This window comes from Cyprinodon tularosa, unplaced genomic scaffold (assembly GCF_016077235.1).
Source record: "Cyprinodon tularosa strain WSP-4 unplaced genomic scaffold, ASM1607723v1 ctg790, whole genome shotgun sequence".
Classification (NCBI taxonomy): domain Eukaryota; kingdom Metazoa; phylum Chordata; class Actinopteri; order Cyprinodontiformes; family Cyprinodontidae; genus Cyprinodon; species Cyprinodon tularosa.
The window spans coordinates 258,740-271,199 of NW_024039552.1; the positions used below are offsets into that span (position 1 = coordinate 258,740).

Genomic DNA, 12,460 nt, shown 5'->3' on the forward strand with positions numbered 1-12,460 from the left:
CTATGGAACTGTGAGTATACCCTGCCACCTGACTTCACCGAAGACAGCATCGCTTTAAGGAGCCTTTTGCACTTTGGGGACAGAACTTTTGTGCAGCTGCGGGGCGGGGTCTCACCGAACGGATAACCGGTATTCGATTCCAAGGAACTGTGCTTACAGTTGTGTTGGTGGACATTCGGGACGCCGTGACGTTATTGCCTATATTGTTTTGCTGTATGTTTGTGATGTATTTGTATGCCTAGACTGGCGGTAACACTGATGATGTTTACTTTATGTGGGTAAATTGGGGTTGTCTCAACACGGTTTGCATTTTCAAATGAGGTTACTGTTAAATGATCCAGCATTTCAGTTAGTACGGTCCCGGGACATATTTGATAGTTTTGAGGGTTTTTTTTAAATTTCGATTCAAAATAAGAGTTTGGGTTCATAAGGAACTGATTGCATTTAAGTGCCTCTGAAGGCTATTTGGTGATATAATTTTCTGTTGATTAATCCAGGCCAACTTTTATTTTATGGTCCAATTGTTTCGTAAAAAAAAAGCAATTTACTATTCCATTTCCATTTACCAGTTTCTGAGCTTGAAGCTCTAATAAAATATAATTGTTTATCCAAACTGGTGGTTTATTCTAAGTTGTGGGGGGGGAAAGACATCAACCTATCACACTCTCACAGGCGCATACTTCAAATAACTTCTACCCTTCTTAACCTACTACTAGTAGTATTAAGTGATACAGGATAGAAATTCTCATGTAAGTTCAGGCGCTTACATATATCTCCAAGTTTACCAGAAAGTTTACAAGAAAATAAATATGCTATGCTGTATTTAAAATGCAGCATATCCATATTTTTCTAGATGGATGGATGGAATTGCAATTGTAAATTCTAGGGATGCATGATATATCGATTTCAGGCATCGGAATCGGCTGTTATTCATTATTTTTACATTAATGTTTCTCGACCATATATATATATATATATATACACTATATTGCCAAAAGTATTTGCTCACCTGCCTTGACTCACATATGAGCTTAAGTGACATCCCGTTCCTAATCCATAGGGTTCAATATGACGTCGGTCCACCCTTTGCAGCTAGAACAGCTTCAACTCTTCTGGGAAGGCTTTCCACAAGGTTTAGGAGTGTGTTTATGGGAATTTTTGACCATTCTTCCAGAAGCGCATTTGTGAGGTCGCACACTGATGTTGGACGAGAAGGCCTGGCTCTCAGTCTCCGCTCTAATTCATCCCAAAGGTGTTCTATCGGGTTGAGGTCAGGACTCTGTGCAGGCCAGTCAAGTTCATCCACACCAGACTCTGTCATCCATGTCTTTATGGACCTTGCTTTGTGCACTGGTGCACAGTCATGTTGGAAGAGGAAGGGGCCAGCTCCAAACTGTTCCCACAAAGTTGGGAGCATGGAATTGTCCAAAATGTCTTGGTATGCTGAAGCATTCAGAGTTCCTTTCACTGGAACTAAGGGGCCAAGCCCAGCTCCTGAAAAACAACCCCACACCATAATCCCCCCTCCACCAAACTTTACACTTGGCACAATGCAGTCAGACAAGTACCCTTCTCCTGGCAACCGCCAAACCCAGACCCGTCCATCAGATTGCCAGATGGAGAAGCGCGATTCGTCACTCCAGAGAACGCGTCTCCACTGCTCTAGAGTCCAGTGGCGGCGTGCTTTACACCACCGCATCCGACGCTTTGCATTGCACTTGGTGATGTATGGCTTGGATGCAGCTGCTCGACCATGGAAACCCATTCCATGAAGCTCTCTGCGCACTGTTCTTGAGCTAATCTGAAGGCCACATGAAGTTTGGAGGTCTGTAGTGATTGACTCTGCAGAAAGTTGGCGACCTCTTCGCACTATGCGCGTCAGCATCCGCTGACCCCGCTCCGTCAGTTTACGTGGCCTACCACTTCGTGGCTGAGTTGCTGTCGTTCCCAAACACTTCCATTTTCTTATAATACAGCTGACAGTTGACTGTGGAATATTTAGGAGCGAGGAAATTTCACGACTGGATTTGTTGCACAGGTGGCATCCTATCACAGTTCCACGCTGGAATTCACTGAGCTCCTGAGAGCGACCCATTCTTTCACAAATGTTTGTAAAAACAGTCTGCATGCCTAGGTGCTTGAATTTATACACCTGTGGCCATGGAAGTGATTGGAACACCTGATTCCAATAATTTGGATGGGTGAGCAAATACTTTTGGCAATATAGTGTATATATATATATATGTGCACTAAAAGGCATTTAACTATCAATAAATATAAATCTCAGTGTATTAAATATAAATCTCAGTGTATAATTATATTATGGTTCTCTTGTGTTCTCAACAATAGAAAAGCGTTTAGTAAATATATGTTTGAGCTCATTTTTGGAAAATATAAAAACCTAATGAAAGCGTTTGGGTCGAGTAACTGTAGGTCCATCAGCCCCCACCCTTAGAGTGTCCCCACCAAATTTCATCACAAAGTTACACCCTTGGTATGGAGTGTAAAATAGAAGAGAAGGTTTTGTATAGCTCTATAAGGCCAAAAGTAAACTTTGTGTTAAAGATAATCATGTGTTTTTTATTATGAAGAGATGTGGATTTACAAAACAAATTACAGAAGGTGATGTTATGTTATATTAAGATAAAGGAAGGTGGGAAGGAGAAGGAAAACAAAAACGGCATATTGGATAGCTGACTTTGTAGATTCATATCAAATTTGGAGCAAAAATGGATGCTGAAAAAAACAACAATAAAAAAACCAATACAAAAAGATCTGATAATAAATAAATATATATATATCAGAATAAGAGTAAGTACCCAAAATGAATAAACAGTTGTATTTGTATTCTCATTATTATAATAAGTAGTTACGTTTTCAGTTTTGTATTTTATTAGCTCCTAATCCAGAATTAAATGACCTGGTGACCCTGGAGCGCGCTACATTATAACAGCTTTATTTGTTTATACATTTTCCTTTTTTTTTATTTCCTGTTAAAGACAATCCAGAGACATCTCATTCCTAACAGTTTGTACTTTCCTCAAACTCCTGCTGTTAGGAATCCTTTATAATTGTACTACAGTATTTTATGCCCTCTGCAGGTCGACTCAAGTACTGCATGTAGTAAGTCCCTTTTTGATTTCTTCTTTGCATAGTAATTTTTAGAAGTCGCCATTTTTGAAAGTAGGTTATGTGTCTCTTTGGCAAAGAACTTCCTATTTGGTGGTGAAAATACAGCAATAGGCAATTTGCCTAATGAATCAGTTCTAATACAAGAAAATTTAAACCAGATTATATTTAATAAATAATATAATCATTAAAGATTATTCACGTTTTTTTAGAGCGTAAAAATAGATTTTTAGTATTTATGTTGATACTAAACCATTAAAAAGAAAATTAAAAAGTGGTATTAAGTGCTTGTACATTAGTTCTGTTAAACTTTTTGAATTAAACCTGGTTGAGAACAAAAATGAATAAAGGAGGGTGATTAAGATGGTTGTTTAATAATGTTAGTAGTATTCAGCTTTGTTACAATAGAGGGCAAAGGAAATAAAATAATGTGCTTAATATAAGTAGAAGTTCATTAAACAAACCAAAAGAGTGAAGATCTATAAACTAATAGTTGAGGGAGAGCTTCTTCTTAAGGTCACGGTGTGATTGGTTGTCAAACCTGATAAAAATAAATTAATTACCTTCTTGCATTCTTTAGCTAAAACCCTCCAATAGCAGCTTTTCATTAAACCTATATTAAGGTATTAAACTTTTTTTTATTGTACGAATACACTTTTATAATCTCAAGTGTGTGTTTATCAACTCTAATCTACATAAATAAATGTTTTTTTTTTTTGGGACCTGAACACCAAACATTGAGAAAGGCTTGAAAATGTCTGTGTCTAATAAATCTATTTATTGTTTTAATTGTGAGTACATGAAACAGATGAACGTTTAAATTGAGATGAATCTACAGTAGCAGCCATTCAAAAATGGTCCAACTTCCAGCCACTGGCCTCCTCCTGGTTGTGCACATTTTTTTACTCTGACTCCATCCTTTCACTGAATTACAGGCTCTGACCAGGAGGCAATACTTCTCTTTAGATCTTAATGTCCACAAATTATGACAGAAAGAATATTTCAGTACAAAGATTGATGTTTAAAAAGGAACCTAAGAGGACCAGCCAAGAGCCCATCAAGGAAAGGGGAGACATTTTTAATGGCAACTACTGTATGTCTCTCATACACAGTGGGGTAGTTAAAAAATAACTGGACAAAATATGGATCGATGGAGACAATATCTGACCAGCTTTAGACTGGTGCTGACTAGTAATCTGTGATACCGGGCATCTGCCCAGTGGGCCGGTCATAATTTCAGCGTGCGAGGGCTGGCCCTCCTTAAATCATACTGGCTCCAACAGTTCCTCTGCGGCCGAAGCTCCTACCTGTGACAGTAAATAACTCCAGGAGCTCAAGAAGTAATACAATGTTAACTACCTAATCGATGCATGCAGTATATATAGCCCTTCCTTGTCATGCACATTCTTGTGATGGTTGGCATATGGTGTTATTTTCTATTTCCTCAAAATGTAAAATCCCTATTTCTTCAAACTGTAAAATCCTTGCAACAAACTAGATTGTGATTAAATTAAAATGCCTCTATATTAAATTGTTTTATGTTGGTGTTTTTAAAACACACAAGCTTACGTTGTAGCCTAGTATGTGTGAGTGGGTGTTCTGGCTGGCTTCGTGCAGGTGTGGACGTTACACAGCTGCAGTCACTGTCTCGTCCATGTTAATAACCAAAGCCAGTAAAACTGCATTATAGAAGTCTTGGTGATGGTTGTCGTTTGATGCTTGAAGATAGATTTGAGATGCACACGTTTGACTCTATCTCCATTTTATTTTTTGTGAGGGGCGGTTGGGTGACGGGGGTCCATAAATGGGCCGGTGTAGATGAAAAATTGCCAGGGCCTAAAATGGTTCCCAGTCCGGGCCGGGCTACACCTTACAGCTTCATCAGTTCTTTCAAAGTGGGACTCTGGAGAGGAATCAGTCAAAATCAAGTCTAACAGTTTTTGTTAAGGTTCAAGATCAACATGTTTTTTTATGTCATTGCTCCTCCACAGGTTTGCCAATAATAGCCACAGCAGTATTCATCTCTAACAGAACAAAGAGGTGATCTTCCAACTATAAATTACCGATTGAAACATTGAAACTCCTCAAACTGGGAACATGTGACATCATGTCCTGGGTTAACTGTTCATTCACTCAACATACGGGAAGTCATAGACAGTTATCAATACCATGGCCTCGCCAATCTAAAGCTACATGTGATGGAAAAGTTGGTTTCAGTGGAAGACGACTGTGGACAAGAGATTTCCTCACAATATGAAGGATTGAAAGTACTTTTGAGAAACAGACACAACAGATTCTGACAGGCTCCTTTCAAAGTAGACTAAATGCTAAAAGGCGGTCTAAAGGTATGTGGACGGAAAATTTAGATTTCTCTTGTTTCATATATTTAGTTATGCTATTTATCCACTGAACAATGTTTTTACTCAATCTATTACACCTGCAAGGCCACAAAATGTCTGAGTAATAAGTGTTTTGCATACGAGGAATACTTATTCCATAATCTTTCTCACGAATTGTTATTGTTTAAACAAAGTGTGTGTGATTTGTTTTGACTTTGACACAACCTTCACCGCTTTTTCCTCATTATAAGTAAGGGAGAAAAACTCTGTGTAGAGCAGAACAGGGCAGATTACTGTGCCATAAGGGCCGTATGATGAACTGTTCTCTCTTTGCAAAGATATGAAAATCAAGTAAAATCCATGGATCTCCTTTATTTAACTGGGGTGAATAGGTGAATACTTTTTTCCCACTGCAGGTACTTCAAGAAAACATTGGTTGGGGATTTAGACGTCGCCATCTGGTTACTGACTTTTTTAGTTTTATTGATTTTATAATTTTTTTTTTCTGTTTTTGTTTTAATTTTACAGAATATACGTCACAATTTGTATGGGAAAATGATAAGATAATATGTTATGCTCTATTTCTAAAACAAAAAAAAAAAGGTTCACAGTACGTCATAATTCACAAAAAAACTTTGTATTCGCTAAATGCAACCATCACAATCTACAGACCTGATACTAGAGGACACCCATGACAGCTTTCTATGTGCTGCAGTTAGTCTGCACCACTGACAGAAGAAAAGAGCATCATTTTATTCTTGGCTCCTAAAGGCAAAGAAACTTAAAAGCAAAACGTTATTCAAAAATGAATTCTGTAACAAAATTAGAAAGAAAGCACAAAGGAGATCATGTCAATCAACTATTGTCTGGATGCTATTATCCTCAATAGGTTTTTAAATTGAATAGATATTAATGTATCATTACGTCTTTCCTATTTTTGATACCCGGTCTATTAATGGTAGCTAATTTTCCAGGCCAGTGGGCAGTGAAATACTATTGTGTGCTAAAAGATGAGGGTAAAAGCTAGAAAATGGTTCATTTCACAGGATAAGCTGAGCTTCTGGTGGCAGAGTGATGACATAATGCCATAAATTAGCACTTGGTCCCAAAAGCCACTCTGTTGGTCTCTTTTCCTTCTCCTCACCTCTTGCTGCTCATTGCAGATCCGACAAAGCCACGTTGGACATGTCCTGCTGTTACTCCAGATCCCACATTTACTGCACATGTGCTGCAAGAAGTCAAATACACACACACGTTATTACACACAGGGAAGCTACACAGATTGTGCTCTTTATCACAGGTGCATAAAGCACATATATTTTTACAGTTCATATGGCATTAACCTGTGTAGTTGAGTTGAGAGCAACAAGAGGCAGAATGTCACGCAAAGGACCTGGAAATATGCATTAGGCATCAAAGCAAGTTAGTACATGGACAGCTGCCTGATTTGTTCCATAAATAGAGCTTTAAAGGACTGCACAGCGCTGTAGAAGAGATTGTACAGCAGAATTTGGAAGAGCAAGAACAAAAGAGGGAGTAAAATAAAACAAATTTACAGTAAAGTATGACATTCTCTTTGCACTACAACAGACAGCCAATTATTCATAGCTATTTACTGTAGAAAATAGTCTATGCTGTACATAATCTCTTGTTCGGTTTGTTAGAGAACAGCTGCGAACCAATGGCATAATGACGGACTAGCAACACAGCAGACACAAGAGGAAGTAAAAAAACAGGGTTAGGTAATAGAAAAGAAATTGAAACATCTCACAGAGCTCTATTCAAGTCATTATCTACTGAGACATGACTGTCAACCTACGCTGATTTTGGTACAGAGAAGAAAGTCAGACAGATAGTTGATCAATGGTGGAGACACATGAAGACTGCTCAGGTGTAATGCTATGTTCACACTGCAAGCAGCACAGGCAAGAAAAAAAAACACGTGTGCTGCTTCATTTTTGAAGCTTGTACAAGATTAGTTCTGATGCATGGCTGAAGCAGCTATATTTGCTGTTATAAGTAGGTAAAAAGTAGTTTTAATATGTTTTAAGTAAGAAAGTAAACCTGAAAACTTCAGTTCATACAGATTACCATCCTGCCTTCAAATATTGTTTCGCGGTCGGAGCCGCTCAGACCCCTGTACAATGGCGGTGCTCTGTGACTAGGGACCCTGTTCAACAGCAGCCTCTGGCCCGCTCACCTCTTCGCAGTTTTCTGCTTAGTTTCACAGCGGCTGGAAGGCTTTTTTACGTAATCCAAACTGCAGGCACAGAATAATAAAATCAAACAGATTTTGCTGCCAGATTTCAACATTTTAAGTTAATTTAGGCGTTAATAAAATGTTTCAGAGGAGTTATCATAGCGGTCTGCATCAGCAGCGCTGTGTCTGTCTCCCTGCCAGCTCCCAGATCAGCTTCTCTGATTGGTTGATATGGCGCGTCGAGCAGCATAAATAAAATTTTTCCGACTCCAGCAGCTGCTGCTTCTGTTGCGCGTGTCAGGTGCTCAGAAGCTGATGATGCGCTGCTTCAGCTGCCCAGGAGGCACAGCTCCTGCTTCTCAAAAAGCGCTGCAGGACTTTTTTCTCCGCCAAGATGCACATCAATCGTTGACTTTTCCTTTAAACCAGCGGCTTCTGCTGTCTGTGCTGCTTGTGGGGTGAACGTAGCATAATAATCCGTGGAAAGATGAAAGTCTTTGTTAAAAGTAAACCATAAGAAAATATGTTTGAGGTCAGCCGTAAGCCATGTAGTACACCGAGCCAACATCTGGAGCAGTGGGGCTCAGTGGTGTTAATTGAATCCAACCGTAACGTAAGACATCAAACACATAAATACAACGGGTGAAAATAGGTGCTGTAAAGCACTCCGAAATGACAAACTCCAGAAACCACTGCAAGATTTCAGCACAAGCTGACAGTTGTGGCTGCATGATCACTTTTTCATCTCTCATCTGAGTCTCATGAAGAAAACCATTCTCTCAGGCCACTGTGGGTCAAAAATCCTATAGTGTGTTCTGCCAATCAGTATCAAGCAGGAAGCTTCACGATATCCCGCTCCTCAGAGCCTCTACGAGGCTGAGCCTCACTGGAAGTGACATATTTCTGCATATTATCCAATCAGGGCTCTAATTTCTCACTGCTTACCTCAATAAACCGAGGCTCAAACCTCAACAGTGATTTCTCATAGAGGCTGCTGGGAAGCGTCCTGTTGCTCCAGTGCGGAGTGGAGCTTGCATCCCATATAAACAGCTGATCAATGAGCAACATACTTCATCAGGCGCATTTAGTACATTTTAATGCAGTTTAATGACTACAGTTATAAAGTTCAGCCATGCATATTTGAGCAGTTATTTAATGAAATTTATAGAATTCAATGAGAAGAAGTTGACACTAATTAGGGGGATGGTGCACTGGTCAAACAAGATTATAATTTACTTAAAGGTATAGAGGACGATTTTTTATTTACGGGTCGTCATCTAAATAAGTGGTCCTCCTGATTGTCAATCATTCTGGAGATATGTTTACGTAAGGCCGTCCTACATGCCCTTCCCATTAGCTATCTTATTCTACTCATGCACACTTTCAGGCGTATATCTATGGTGAGCACGATTTCAGTCATTGAAGCACACCTTTCTCACACTTTCTTTAAAATGGCAGAGGGTCGTAAGAGAAAAAGTGTCTATGAAGTGTTTGAGAAGAAAAGAAAGGCCTCAGAAGAGGCAGATATATTCTGGAATGCTTTGCACAGAGAGCTCTCCTCGCAAAGCATTATGGGATTTGCTGTCACAGTGGCCCGCTGTCACCATAGGCTGTTGCCATCCGACAGCGGCGACTAATAACAAAGATGGCGCAGGCACCACGCGGTGGAGGAGGAGTTAGGTGACCAACAGAGCAAAAAGCAGTGATCATCTGTCTGAACGGTAACTACAGAGTTCACTATAAAGTCCCCGCTCTATATAGTGATTGAGGGATTTAGGGGTTAGGGCGGATGTTCTGACACAGTAAGCTTGTATGAGCTATGAGAACAGCTACTTTTAAACAGAGTGTGCACGAGGAACAATGGGCTCTCGCACGTGCTTTTTTTTTTTAAAGCTGAAGTCTGCAAGTTTTTAAAAATCACTTTTTTGTCATATTGGCTAAAACTGTCCCTATGCCCAGACAGCAGTACATGTGATATGTAACTTGTGAAAAAAACTGCTTCAATTGGTCAGGCCTACTGCCTGTATTGCAATCTGGAAAGAATATTTCGGGACGAGACAAAACAACCAATCACAGCCAGAGGAGCGTCAGATGGAGTGTCAATCACAGCTCACACACGCTGAATCCCGCCCCCTCCCTCTCACCGCTGAACCTGCCGCTGCCGCCCGGCTGCTGCAGCCAGGAGGACGCGCGTGGAAGTCATGGCGGAGCGACAGCCACCAGCGAAAGAGAAACTGCCCTTACTGCCCCTGCCGACAACAGCTTACACGGCAAAGACTTCAAAAAAGAAGATGTCAATGGAAGAGCTGCCACGTACGCTGCTTGGACGCTTCTGGTCGCATGCAGTAGCCGCGCAGATGCTGTGAGAGGGGTGGAGCTTGGAGGTGGGGCATGAGTGAAGCAGAGAGGGTGGGGGAGTGGCGTGAAACCTGTTTTTCTTCAAATTTTCAGTCGAAGTCTGCACTCTTCTCAATGTAACAGACTGCAGCTTTAAATGGAGAGGGTGGGTCTTTTAAATAAATCAAGAAAATTCTCCACAACACCTTTTAACACACCATTAAACATTGAGGTGGTAGCTCCATGCTGTTGAGTTATCTTTAACAGGCATAAAGGAGGTCAGCATTGGGAAATGGAAGTATGCAACTAAATAAAGGAGAATTCTGGAATAAAAACCTGTTAGAGCAGCAAAAGACTTTTGAAGGGCCCAAATAATCCAGCCACAGCTACATAGAAAAAACATTAATCCATTCTCAGGTAGGAACTCTTCTATATCTATACTAAGGTGTGCAATGATGTTCCTCAGAGGATTAGATCAGTCAGCTCTCACTAATTATTCAAGAAAACATACAGACTCTTCTCGTTCGATTGTTTCACCTTAAATCTTTAATATTATGTTTGTTTAAATGCTAATGTTTGTTGAAAAGGAACTTTTCTGCTCCAGAACAGGAATCTGAAGATATGAGACGTACTTTGTGAAGTGGTAGCTAAAATAATCCAGCTTACCTTTTTGCAGTGAGAACAGAGAACAGCTGTGACCCCCTGAGCTCCGAAGGATGCTCCACACAGCAGGCAATGCGACTGTCCATCCCCACATGCCGTCTTCTTTATGTTGTCCAGACGACTGGACAGACGCCTAAGAGAGCATCCAAAGACCTTGCATCAGCACAATGACGCAAACGTATCGCCCAAACAACATGGATAACAGTTTCCATCTCACTCAATCCTCTGCTGCTCCATGGCCTCCATCTTAGCGGCACGAGCCAGCACCCCATTGATGATCTCCTTCTCCTCATCTGTGAGGTGTTCTCCCAGTGCAGACATGTTGTCGGCCATCCGGTCCTGCTGATATGTAACACACACCATAACAGACCCAGGATTGTTAGTGGCGTAAAGTGAGACAGCAGCTGGAACAAAAGACAAACTGTGCAAGACGTCTGAATACAAGGAGTTAGATGCTAAAGTTGTAGGACAGTAGCACAGCTGGAAGCATGTTAGAGTTCAAGTAATGCTGAGCTTCAGTTGAAAAGGCCACAAAAAGCATCACACATATTAAAAGTTTGGGAAGATAATAAAGAACCACAGATGGTAAGAAATATTTTCTTGCATCAGTCTCACACTTTTTCCCCAAGTCTCTGAAAACTGAAAAAAAAAAAACCACACCATATGCAGGATGTGGTATCTAAGCATCTTCTGTTAGCTTAACACTATTGGTTCATGAACAGAAAGAAAAGATTATTGAGTAGACGCTATGTAATATTTAGAATTTCTTCATCAACATGTTGAATTCATCTTTAAAAAAAGTGAATACATCAAATTCAAGTTTTCTTTAATCTAATGTGACCAGATTTCTGCAGTCAAATGTGGGGATATTCCAGCTTTTTGATAAAAGAAATACATCTCATTAAGTTTATATTTAGGAAGTGTTAACAAACCAAATCAATTGTAAAAGCCAGGAATGCCTCTCCACACTTATATATTTTCTTCAGATTAATAAAATGGACATATCGATTGTGTTAATAATAAAAAAAAACTAGAACTGTGTCTCTGTGTCCGGGGAAAGGTGTAGGGGTGAGGCCGGTGGGGTCAAGGGTCAACTTCGTGGAGCCTAGAGAGCCCTGTGCATCTTAAAGAAGCAGGTTAATTTCTCCCACTAATGGGCTCTATGCACAGCTCCAATACTTCCTGAACTTCAGTTAGCCTCTTTGTTACCTGCCTTTCATTAATGGATGAGCTAATTAATCCAGGTTTTGCTGCCTGGTTTCTGAGGGCCTTTTCTTTCTAGCTCTCTTCTGACTTCTGCCTGCTATCTGTTTTACTCTTCTAAGGTATTTTTTCTCCTTTCTCTTCAACTTTCTCTTCTTTTCATCAGTGTTCCTATCATCTTTCTCTGTTCTCTTCAATCTTATACTATTCCAAAACGTAATGCACAATATATATAGATAATATAATCACAATCCCTTCCTTCCTTCCTTCCTTCCTTCCTTCCTTCCTTCCTTCCTTCCTTCCTTCCTTCCTTCCTTCCTTCCTTCCTTCCTTCCTTCCTTCCTTCCTTCCTTCCTTCCTTCCTTCGAAAAAGTTGGTGACCCCTGTCCTACACGCTACCGTAATTACCCCTTGCTCACACTGGCTCCGGTGCAGTTACCGAGCCGACGGAGACCGCAACTCCCGCACACCCCCTCTCACACCGCCCTTTTGACTACGGTGCGGTGCTGCTCTGCGGCTCCGGCAACAGGTCGGAGATTTAACAGAAGTTCACTTGAGTTCACGTAACTTCACGCGATAACACGGCCCA

General features: G+C 40.5%; 1 protein-coding gene across 2 annotated transcripts in view; it reads right to left on the reverse strand.

Annotated features, from left to right (window-relative positions):
- Positions 1–11,010, reverse strand: part of LOC119773918 (rabphilin-3A-like) — a 44,810-nt gene extending 33,800 nt beyond the window's left edge. For both annotated transcript variants that reach the window (XM_038271142.1, XM_038271141.1), the window contains exons 1-3: positions 10,886–11,010; positions 10,672–10,801; positions 6,613–6,696 (exon numbers count right to left, since the gene is read on the reverse strand). In XM_038271142.1, coding sequence (XP_038127070.1) covers positions 6,613–6,696; positions 10,672–10,801; positions 10,886–11,001 — 330 coding nt within the window. In that variant the 5' untranslated portion in view covers positions 11,002–11,010. The remainder of the gene's footprint in view (positions 1–6,612; positions 6,697–10,671; positions 10,802–10,885) is intronic.
- Between the last annotated feature and the right edge of the window lie 1,450 nt (positions 11,011–12,460).